The 12,109-nt window shown below is 40.7% G+C and overlaps 1 protein-coding gene across 1 annotated transcript in view; it reads left to right on the forward strand.

Annotated features, from left to right (window-relative positions):
- AFF3 (ALF transcription elongation factor 3) overlaps window positions 1–12,109 on the forward strand; it is a 276,318-nt gene that overhangs the window by 209,048 nt on the left and 55,161 nt on the right. The window contains exon 9 of the mRNA XM_056862161.1: window positions 4,937–4,977. Coding sequence (XP_056718139.1) covers window positions 4,937–4,977 — 41 coding nt within the window. The remainder of the gene's footprint in view (window positions 1–4,936; window positions 4,978–12,109) is intronic.

Raw genomic sequence — 12,109 nt, forward strand, 5'->3', positions numbered from 1 at the left:
CCTTCAACACCCAATCTGACATTGAGGAAATCCCCTGATGACATCATTGGGGATCTGGCACCGATATCCCCTACGGAGGACACAAAACATTATTAGGAAATGTTACTACATTTAGCTAGGGCGATGGGGTTAGAGGTTACTATCTCTGACCCAAAACTGGACAATCCAATCATGATGTACTGTATTCCACAGATCTGGGTCCAGCCCAGTTTCCCTGGGCAAAAGGCATTAGCCAAATTGCCAACAACCTTTGGGCAAAACCAGCCTCAAATGTTTCTTCAGTTAAAAAAATAGAAATTTGTACAAAATAAAACAGGAAGAAGCTCAGTTCCTGTACCAACACCTGCCCCCCCCCCCAAATGCTGTGGTTGTCAAGGTGCTGGCATCAAAGTCCCAAGGGTCCACCCATTCTGCCCCCCTTGACAAGGTAGGTTGGAAACTAGGCATCATGGGGAGGAAGTTTTATTACATCATTGTGACTTCTGTGCAGTCCATCATGGGACTGCGCACACGCAGGCCAGCCACAGGAAGATTTCTGTAAGCTTCTAGAAGCTCAGCTCCACTGAGCTCTCCCCCCTCCCCTCAGGACAGGGCCTCGATTTCCCGCCCAAACGGTCACCTGACCCAAGGGGAGGAGGGAGTGCTCTCCCTCAGTTCTCTTTCTGCCGCTGTGGGGAGAGGACACGACTAACTTTGCTCTGTTTTTTGCTGTCAGAGTTTTTTCTGTGGAGAAAGTTGTGTCAAATGGCTGACAGTAAGATGGATAAAGGAGGGGTTAAGGTTAAAAAAAAACCCTTTTTAAAAAAATGTAAGAAATGTGGCACAAAAATGGCCAAAATTGATAAACGCAATGAGTGTGTGTTGTGCTTAGGGGAAGGTCACATTCCCGAAACGTGTAAATTATGTGCCCAACTGCGAGACAAGAACAGGCATCCAGACTAAAAGCCTCCCTTTGGGAGCATTCTTTGGGACCACAAGTTAACACAGCAAAAGGAAAACTGCCTTCTGTTATCTCCGTGCCAGTAACACCTATGGCTATGGCTCTGATTACCCCAGCGGAACAGAGGGCTTCCTTGGTCCCAGTGAAGAAAGCTAAGAAGAGACTCAAAGAGGGGGGTCCCTTGATAAGCCCTCGCAAAAGTCGAGGAAACATTCATTCCTCGAGTGTTCTTGGTTTACGTGTGGCCAGTTTCACAGCCCTAATGGAATGTTACCAAGCCTATGGGAATGGTTCTCTAACCTATTGGATGCCTTACCTGAGGAAAAGAAAATAGTAGGCAAGGCATTGTTGTCAGAAGGATTAAAGTTGGGCAAATATCGAGGCATGCAGCGGACGCTTCATGCCAAACAGTCGCTTCTAGTGTGGTCCTCAGATGCCACTTGTGGCTTAGGTCCTCCACACTTCCTTGTGATGCTAAGGCCTCAATCGAGGATATGCTGTTCAATGAAAAGGCCTTGTTTAACGAAAAAACTGATGATTCTCTAGATATCATAAGGAAGGATAGGATCACAGATAGGGCAGTCAGCATTATCCAAACTTTGCAAAAATCCTCTTACAAACAGAGGTATTCCTATAAGCAAGACCAACAAGCCTTCTAAAGCAGGCCTTACAGGTATCAGCCTTACAGTTACCCCAACAGGGGCAACAAAAGTCCTACTTCCCTCAATAGCAGAGTAAAAGATACCAACCTAAGGGCAAAGGTAGAAAGGGAGCTAGATTTCCTGATCACTCTGGATCATAGAAGGGTCAGCATGACTGGCTGTTGGGGATGAACAGGGCACAGTTTATTTCTTTAAAAGGTTATCTGGTTTCTATGTTGGTTGGTGTTCAATTACAAATGATTCTTGGGTGTTATCTATAATAAAATCGGGTTATTTTTGGAATTTTGCTCTCTTCCTCCCTGCAGATCGCCATTGTCAGGATCAGACCCAGAACCACCGCAGTTGGTGGAAGAGGTCAATAGCCTGTTAATCAAAGAAACCATTATGGAGGTTCTTCCGTCTAAGGTGAATCACAGTTTTTAATCTTGCTATTTTTTGGTGAACAAGTAGGATGGTAGGAAACGTACTATTTTAGACCTGAGGACTCTAAACAATTATATAAAATCTTGTTCCTTCCACATGTTATCCTTACAGGAAATTCTGCCTTTGCTGCAAAGGTATGCCTGGTTCACAGTCCTTGACCTCAAGGACACATATTTTCATATCTCAGTCCATCCCAGATGTAGAAAATATCTATGTTTTTCTTGTGCTGGCCAATACTGTCAGTATACAGTCTTTCCATTTGACCTATCCATGGCACCCCGGGTCTTCATGAAATGTGTAACAGCGGTAGTGGCCTACCTGGGACTGCACAGAGGCCACAAAGATGAAAACAGTGTTGTACTTACCTGTAACTGTTGTTCATCGAATGGTCCTCTGTTCAGGCACACATTCCTCCCTCCTTCTCCGCTGTGGGCTGTGCCCTCTTTCCATCTCATGTACCTCTCCGTGGCGGCAGGAGGAGAGCTGAGGGAAGAGTGCTCCCCCGCCCCTTTGCCATGTGTCCTTTTGGGTGGGAAGAGCTGCTGGCTGTGGGTGCACAACGGAGGAGAGGGGGGAGCACTCCCTGTTGCTGGGCTAACTTTCAGAAGCTTTCCAGTAGGATTCTCCCCCATGTGGGACTGCACAGAGGACCACTCGATGAACAACAGTTAAAGGTAAGTGCAACACTGTTTTCTTTCCCTTTACTTTTGACCTGTGGAATTCTATAGAGTTCTCTTATCTCCTAGGCTATTTAGCATCCACATGAAATGACATTGTTGGAGGAGTTCGTTGAGGGTTTTAGGATGTGGTGTCATCAGTGTGCTCCCCTAATAGCTTAGGAACAGGATATCTCAAGAACTTCCTCCTCAAATATGAAATTGAACACTTGAGTCAGTTGAAGAGACACTATTCTATGTCTGTGCCTTTAGAAGTTTGGCTGTGGGCACTTCTGAGAGTGCCTTCGTAGAGGCAATGTCAAGATTGTGTAACTTTCTTTCCCCATTATATATATCAGCCATCCTCCCTTTTGTGATTTAGGAGTCATATTAAAACCATTCCTTTCTAGTGAACATTTGGATTGTCTTGATAATATTTTGGGGAGGGTGCTGTCCTTGGCTTTTATCCAGATTTTAAATATGATCTTTACTGATCAATGCAGTTTTATTTTTATTTATTTAATTGGATTTTTAGGCCACTCTTCCTGACTAGGTCAGGCTCAGAGCAACTAACCATTTAAACAGTTTAAAACAATCTTAATGTTACAGTAAAATTATCAAAAATAATCAGATTTAAAACTGGTGCCTTCAATCATAGCAGCAATAAATACAACAGAATAAACAATACCACCAATAAAACCAAAGCAGAAAAGCACAAACATAGGTGGGGAGGAGGCCGTGGAGGGGAAGTCAGCCCAATGGGAACCCTTGCTGTCCTCAACCATATGCTGGTGGAACAGCTCAGTTTTACAGGCCCTGCAGAATTTCTTCATGTCCCGCAGGGGCCTGCACCTCACTGGGCATAGCATTCCACCAGGCTGGGGCCAGGACCAAGAAAGCCCTGACCCTGGTTGAGAACAACCAATTGTTTTTTGGGCCAGGGATCACCAGTCGATTTTCTCCAGCTGAGCAAAGAGCTCTTCAAAAGGGTGTATCGGGAGAGGCGGTCCCACAGGTACGATGGTCCCAAATCATTTAGGGCTTTAAAGGTCAATACCAAAACCTTAAACCTGACCCGGTGCTCAATCCGGAGCCAGTGCAGCTGGCGGAGCAGTGGTTGGATGTATGCTCTCCCAGAGCTCCCTGTAAGGACCCACGCCGCTGCATACTGGACCAGATTAAGTTTCTGGATCAGTCTTAAGGGAAGCCCTTTTTATTCTGTTTCATTCATTGGCTTTTAAAAACTGTTTAATTTGTCATCGTTTTAAATTTTGGATGTTTATTTCTTTTTGGTAGAGTTTCAAGTGCTTTTTTCTTTTTCCCCAATTTGATTTCAAGCCACTTTAGTAGGTTTTATCTGAATGGTGGGATACGATTTTAATGAATCAATCAAATACTATATCTATAAAAATGTTACATGAATCTGACTTTTAGAGACCTCATGTACTTTTTTGCACTAAGTCTTTATTCCAGAGCAAGGTGGCAAAATTCCAGAATGTATGAAGTCAAAGCCAAGGCTAAAATTGGAGCCTAAATTAACCTAACTTTAGGGATATCCAGTTAGATACTGAAATGAAGCCACCCATGTCAGTTTGTGCTGTAAGACTCATGTCTGAAAAAAGGCAATAATTAAAGGGAAAGCTAGACCACTGATTATTCTTGAATGCCGTACTAAATGTGAGAAGCTATGATTTCTTTTCCCTGAACCGCAAACTAACATAGTAGCAAACCCTATTTTTTCCACCACTTTCAGGAGGCAAAGACTGAGAAGTATCAATGGATCATTCATCTGCAGCACAGTCAAAAGTTGCCAGCAACTTATTGCAACAGTTCTTTAAAAAGCCTCCTGTAGTTCTTGCACAGCTTGCTAAATGCACAATTCTGTAACTACAGATGACTCCAGAAACTCAAATATGTGATATCTGTTTCTTTTGAAGAATGGGAGGAGACTGATGGTAAAGGAGAAGGGAATTGCTTCCTGGAAAGATTGTTTTCCTAATTCCTCTGAATAGGATAGTTCAGATTTAAAGTTCTGGGCAGTGCTTTAACAGTCCTCTGGCTTTATAGCATACTTAACAAAGTGTTATTAGGTATAGATGGAAAATATCCCTTTTATTGTGGGCTTACTGTTACTTGTTAATGCTTTAAAATGTGGACACATGACAGGAATGTGTGTGACACTTTTTTAAAGCATTGATTGAGCTCATATTTTAAAAGTCAGAGTATAAAATAAACATCTCTGCCCTTCCTTCCAGCAGGCAGCACAGAAATCTGCTCTCCGGGTTCTATCTGACAGGTACATTTTGTCATTTTTATGAACTATAAATTGCTTTATGAAACGCTGAGCCCTATTTATTGTGGCATATAACTCATAATCGGATTTTGTCCCCAAAGTATCTCTGAACTGGGATGTTAAACATTTTGCATGCTTGGATTTGTCATGCATGCGTGGAGTTTATTACTGGGGGAAATCAGTCTTGCTGTATTTCATATGGACTATGCAGAATCCCTTGTTGTGGCATGAAATGAGAGAGATGAAACTGTATGAATGATGCAGTAAATTCTGAGCTTTAGCATTTGTTTGAGATATATCTAGGCTCATTTCTCAGCAATAAGTATGCCATTTATTTCAAGATGTTCTCCTTTTGACTTTTCCCACTTTTATTACTGGTGAAATTCTCTAGACTTTTGATTTCATAAAAAAGTGTCTTTTATTCCAGATGGTGTGGCAATTATTATTTTTCTTTACTGTTGTTAGTACTTGCTCAGACAATATTGTGTGTATTGAATAATTTCTCAAATGTTGCTCAGTCTTGAGATGGGCAAAGTTTTTACTGAAATCTTATGAAGTGTTCACTTTCCCGCTGAAAGCATACAGGAATCAGGCTGTAAAGCCATCCTTAAAGAACTCTTAATAAAAGTGCATTGCCAGACTTACAAAGGCAGCCTTCAAACATAGTTTTATTTTATTTCAGTCCTAGCTATTGGGAACATTGCAGTTGGCAGATTCATTTTATAGCACCTCTTTCTTTTTCTTTCTTTCTTTCTTTCTTTCTTTCTTTCTTTCTTTCTTTCTTTCTTTCTTTCTTTCTTTCTTTCTTTCTTTCTTTCTTTCTTTCTTTCTTTCTTTCTTTCTTTCTAAAAAATTCCTACTAGATTTATATTTATCCACAAATGAGATACTGTGTCATGTAGGTTGACACACAGCAAATTTCCCCATGCCTTCTTGGCAGGCATCTCAACCTTTCTGGCCCACTCTCCCTCCGCCTCCTTGAGAATAAGCAGTAATTGGCTTTGTAAGGCAACTCAGTCAACTGCTTCTCCAGAGCAGAGCCTGCCACTTAGGATGAATTATATGTTGTGCATGGGTGAATAACATTTCTTTATGGTCTGAGGCTGAGACCATCAAAAGTAGCCCACCTCCACTGACAAGCCCTGTTCTGTTTAGACTTTTTTTTTAAAGGAGGAAAAATAGAAAAATAGTGTCTCTTTGCAAAATCATCAAAAGGTGAATGGACTGAGCTATGTCAGCCAATCTTGAGAAGGGGGGAAAGGGGCTCAGTGCAATCATATACAGAGTTCCTCCAGTATAAGCCTATTGACTTCATTGAGAGGTTTACAGCTCTTTTATGGCCCCCTAATAGCAACATATAGATAGGATTTCCAGCACCAGTTTGGGAAAATTCTGGAGATTTGGCAGGGGCAATCATGGGGAGGGTGGAGTTTGGGGAAGAAAGGGATCATAGAGTCTCCCATGCAACGCTGCTGTTTTCTCCAGGGGAACTGATCTGTGTAGTCAGCTGTAATTCTGGGAGATCTTCAGCCCCCACCTGGAGGCTGGCAACCCTACATATACAACAAGCCCAGCAATGTCTTTATCATTGTGGCTTCTGTTTCTTTTCCTCCTTGCTACTGGGAATTGGCTGTTTGGAGGCATATAGGAGGCCTCCAGTCCCTGTATGCCTCCAAACAACTAGGAACTTCTTCCAAGTCCCTCCCCCATCTCTTTTTTCCCTTACAGATGAAGCCAAGGGCTTTCTAAATAACTAGCTTTCCCAGGTGAAACATGTACCCCTCTAATTTTAAGTGCTGAATGTTACAGTGACACAAGACCCCCTTCTTAGAACTGTTGATCATATAAGTTACTGAGCCATGCAATGAAAACAGCAAAAAAAAAAAATCCTTTCAAATGAATCTGTTGATTTCACCTACCCCAAAACTCTCCTCCAAGAACTTTAAATGTAAAATGCTAAATAGATTCATTTACTGCCTGATGTTTTCAATTCCAATGTGCTCAGATTTGAGGAAGCCAACTAGAGGATCAGAAACTTCTGGAGATAGGAAATAGAGGAAAGAAGGAAAGGGCTTTTTTTTTAACTTCTGCACGGAGCCTAATGTATTGACAGACATCAAATCAATATTCAAAAAACGGAATTGCCTTCTTTCATTATTCTAATGTCTCGTTTTAGAAATATATTTTGTTTTTAAGTGACAGGAAATTGGGAAAAGGTGGAGGAGAGAATAAGTGGATTTCTGTTTGGAGGAAAGAAGTTGGGGGCTCAGAAGTTATATCTGAAAATCCTAACTAAGAAGCTATGTGAATTATTAAGTGTGTTGGGAGGCAAGAGATTGCAGTTGTTCAGTGGAAAAGGAAAGGAAGGCACTCTTTGCATGCCCAGCAGTAGTTTTCCTTCCAGGACTCAGCCCTGGTGTTGAAAACAAACTCCTGGGATATGCTCTGGCGGGGTCTTGACACAAATTAAGCAACTAATTCCGGAGATGAATTCTTAGATGGCTAATCATTTGAGACTGTTGTAGCAAAACCAAAAAGCCATTTGCTCCATTAGCTTTTATGGCTAGAACCTTTTATATATTTAATGTAAAATAAAATTACTTTTCAGGAAAATGTAATGCACTCTATGTGGGGGCTGCCTTTGAAATTTGATCAGTAACTTCAGTTGGTTAAAAATGCAGGAGTTGGGTTATTGTTGCAGGGGGTGTGTGGAAACAGGGATTCTATCATCCCTGAGCTGAAAGATCTGCACTGGCTGCCCATCTGTTTGCAGACACAATTCAAAGTGCTGGTTCATACCTTTAAATCTCGAAATGGCTTGGGACCAGAGTACTTGTAGGACTGCCTCCACCTGTGTTGTCCAGCCTACCTGTTGAGGTGAGGTGGGTGGTGACCAAAGACAGGTTTTTCCTTGATGGCCCCTTATTTTTATACATGTAATGCTCTGCTTCTGGCCACTTCATCTGCATCATTTTAGGCTGCTTAGTATGTATTTTATGCTGTTGTTATGCCCTGCCTTGTTTTAATGGCATCTGCTTGTTTTTCATGGCTTTGTTTTATTACGTTGGTTGTAAGCTGCCTTGAGCAGACTTCTATGAGCCTGTATGGTGCTGGTTAGGAACTTGGGGGGGGGTCACAATTGTATGTTGCTGAGGATGACAAAATACGTTGATCCAGCTCTGTAAATATATGTAATCTATAGCATATAGAAAAGGCAGTGCCATATTCAACTCCAAATATTAGAGTCCCCCTATTTTGACACATATACCTTTGGTATTGATAAGGAAGCGCTCTGAAAATAATTGCAGTTGTGTTGCATCTAAAGCCCTGAGCCCGGCTTGACCAGGGATTGAGAGTGGGATAAAAATCTAAATAAATAAATAACACCCAAGATTAATTTTAATTAATGTTTAAATGTGTACATATCCTCATAAACAATACCTACAACAAGGAAAAGCAATTACAGTAATTTATAGTTAAGTCAAACGTCTGTTTCAAAAACCTTTTAAAAGGTTGCAAAAACTTATTTAAAAAAAGGATTATGCTGCCTTTCATCCCTTACACCTATACACTGTTTATCTAGATAATTTCAACAAATTCCATTCTTTTTTAATCCATTCATTATTTTAGAATGTTTCTAATGTGTAGTTATTAGTAATTTAGCAGCTATCAATAAATCTGGAATCATATTATTTTTATGGTTGGTACACAATCTCCAATTAAACCCAATAAAATAAAATATGGTGTTAGCAGTAATTTATAAGTTACATGTTATCCAGGTGCATCAAGTGTGTACTATTGCATATAAAAAGAAAAGAGGTAACATTTTAAACTTTACAAAATTAAAGGTTATCATCTAACGTCAAGAAATTCAGAAGGTTTTTTACTACCAATTCAGCATGTGTTGCCCAAGGTCTAAAAGCAACTGGAATAGAGCCTGTGTAAAGAATTCCAGTGACTACTAGACCAAGTAGAATCCTCAGTTTTGGAAGAGCTGGTATTTGCTATTTGGGAGGTTAAAGAAGGTTTTTCCTCTTCTGGGGACAGATAGCTGTTTTTCTCTATCATCATTTCTCGCAAAATACCCAGAATTCAACTAAGAATTGCAAGTTCAAGACTGCATTTTTAAAAGAATCAGTGTGTTCTTCAAAACTCACACATTTTTAATTGTTCATTATTGGAGGCTCATACTACTGTGCAGGTGTTAACAATACTTCATTAGTACATACTTCCCATTTTTCCCCTTGTTTATTTTCACTGGCCTTCAGGGAAGCCAAGTAAGCAGTCCAGAGTTAATGAGTCTGAAGCAGAAGAGGCTGTTGGCATCCAGGAATGACCTCTCTGTATTTTAGTGTGGAGACAGACATAGCTGCTCACGGGGTGTAAAATATGCAAAGTACTAAGGGAGGAAGAGTGTGTATGTGCGTAGCATATGAATTGCCTCAGCATATGATTAACCTCACTGGTGATGTAGTAAATAGAAGATAACTGTGATCAAAAATGAATTTGTGTGATTTATCAAGCTGAGCAACTGTGCGTTTTGCAGTGAGGCAGGAAGTCAATTCCGAAATGTAGGGCAAATAGAGCAATAGGAAATTGCAGGGACTAAGAAGTTAATCATACCTTTGGACTGCTTTCATCTTTTTTGAAAGACAGAGTCAGTAGCATCTTCGCAGGAAAGCTTCACAGTAACTGATCAGAAAATAATTCTTTCAGCAGCTCTTTAGATATCACTTGCAGCATCTCAAAGCTCAATAGACTTTTCATACATATAATTGGCTATGTCATTTGCTAAGTGAGATTTGTTTTAAAAATATGTCTCTGAAACCTAAACAAATAGACCATCACTCCCCCTCACATACAAAATCTAGAAGTCCTAAATTATTTTGTTATTAAATTGTGCTAAAACTCTTTGAAAAATCAGCTTAGAAGTGGGAAACCACAATGTTTCGGTGACACTTTGAGAGATTCTGTGGTAGCCTGGATATCTATGATGAATCATCTTAAAGTGTAGGAGGTTTTTTTTAAACATCTATGCTGATGTGCAGACCTGCAGTGTAGAGCAACATCATTTTCTAAGATGTGTTGCGGTGGTTGTCAGTACGCTTCCTTCCCCGCCTTTAACCCAGCACAGCACGTCTTGGGAGCAAGCTGTAAAAGTGTTGTTAATTGGTTGCTGTGAATGCCTGGCTCATGCATGTAAAACCATCTGGTTTGTTAATGAAGAAAAATATTTCTGTTTTATTGTTTGTTTTTGACACTTGAATATTGCATTGCCTTTGGGCGGTGAAAAAGCTTTAAGACACAAATTATTTTCAAGTTTTGTAATTGCTCCATGTGGCTGTAGCTCCATTTGTGGATGAGAGCACTCATTTCATTGGATTGTTTCTTATTGTGATAGTTTCTCCAAACAGCAAGAAGGGAAGATACAAGAATGTATTACAAATCACATACTATCATTATGTTTTGAGGTAGCGCTTGGGCAGGGTTCATCCTGGCAGAAAGTAGTGCCATAAGTAGACACTGGTCACCACTGTTATGTGCACACTAGCTTCCTATTATATTTATTTATTAAAATGTTTATTTTTCACCTTTCCCACTGACCCCAGCAGCTCATGGTGGCTTGCAAAATATCTGTTCCACAAGCAACCAACAACTAAAACCAAAAAGTGGATAAAAAATGCTCACCTTTCCTCAAGATAACTACCAAATGCTCGCCTGAAAAGGATGGCCTTACATTTCTTGCATAAGATGGCAGCATAGAATCCCTCTGCATCTCCATGAGGAAGGTGTTCCACAGCAATGGAGCTACCACTGAAAAAGAATAGACCTGCACTGTGGCTAGGGTCGCCAACCTCCAGGTACTAGCTGCTATTACAACTGATCTCCAGCTGATAGAGATCAGTTCACCTGGAGAAAATGGCCACTTTGCCTACTGGACTCCTTGGCATTGAAATCCCTCCCCAAATCCCACCCTCCTCAGCCTCCGTTCCAAAAACCTCCTGCTGGTGGCGAAGAGAGACCTGGCAACCCTAACTGTGGCTGATCTAACAGCTTTGAAAGGAGGGCTCAAACTGTAATGGATATGATAAACAGGCTCATTGCAGAAGGAATGGTATTTCAAATAAGATGGCCAGAGATTGTGTAGGCTTTAATGGTCAAAGCCAGCAACATGAATTAGACCTGGAAGAATACTTGTAGCCTATGCATCTTTTCCAAAATGAAAATAATATGATTACACGTAAAAGCTCTAATCAGTAGGTGAGACCTATTTTGCACCAGTTGTACCTTCCAGATACTCTTCAAAGGCAGCCCCACATAAAGCACATTGCAGTGGTCTAGCCTCAAGGTTGTACAGTCATAGATCAGCATAGCCTTCTGGTCTGCAGAGCTCAAGATGACAGCTAATTTTTGTGTGAAATGCAGGTGATAGAATGCATTCTTTGCCAATGCATTTACCTTATCTTCTAATAAAATTGCAGGATCCAATCATACCCTTAAGCTCTTACAAAGGTAGTCAAATTCAACTCTGAGGTCTCATTCTGAGGTCTCACATGTAAGCAACGCAGCATGGGTGAAAGGATTTGAGCCTGTGGAACCCCACAGGATATATCCCACCCTTAATACCTTGTCATTCACCACAACTTTCCGAATGCAATCAGACAAAATGAACTGAAATCACTGCAATACTATCAATCCTACTCTCTTCTCAAGTTACTCCAATAATAACAAATGGTCCATGGAATAAAAAAAGCAGGAAAATCCAACAAAATGATTTTTATTTCTTGTTAGGGCTTCTCAAAGAAGTTGAATAGATGGGGGACAAGACTGAACCTTGTGGAACCTGGAAAGGGCAAATTGGAGATCAAGCAGTAGTTGGCTGCATAATTTTTCTTTAGCTATGTTTTTTTAAGTAACAGTTGAATGACTGCCTGTATTAGGGCACAAGGAAAGGTGCCCTGGGCCAGTGATTGATTTATAATGGACATTAGAGACTCAATGTGATCTTCACATTTTTTAAGTATCCAGGACAGGCAAGGGTCTAACACACAAGTGTTAGACAGATTCCACAGATCCTTCACAGATTCCAGGATCCTGGTGCCATCAATTGCAGAAACCAACTCAAAGTGATACA

This window comes from Euleptes europaea, chromosome 16 (genome assembly GCF_029931775.1).
Source record: "Euleptes europaea isolate rEulEur1 chromosome 16, rEulEur1.hap1, whole genome shotgun sequence".
Taxonomy (NCBI): Eukaryota; Metazoa; Chordata; class Lepidosauria; order Squamata; family Sphaerodactylidae; genus Euleptes; species Euleptes europaea.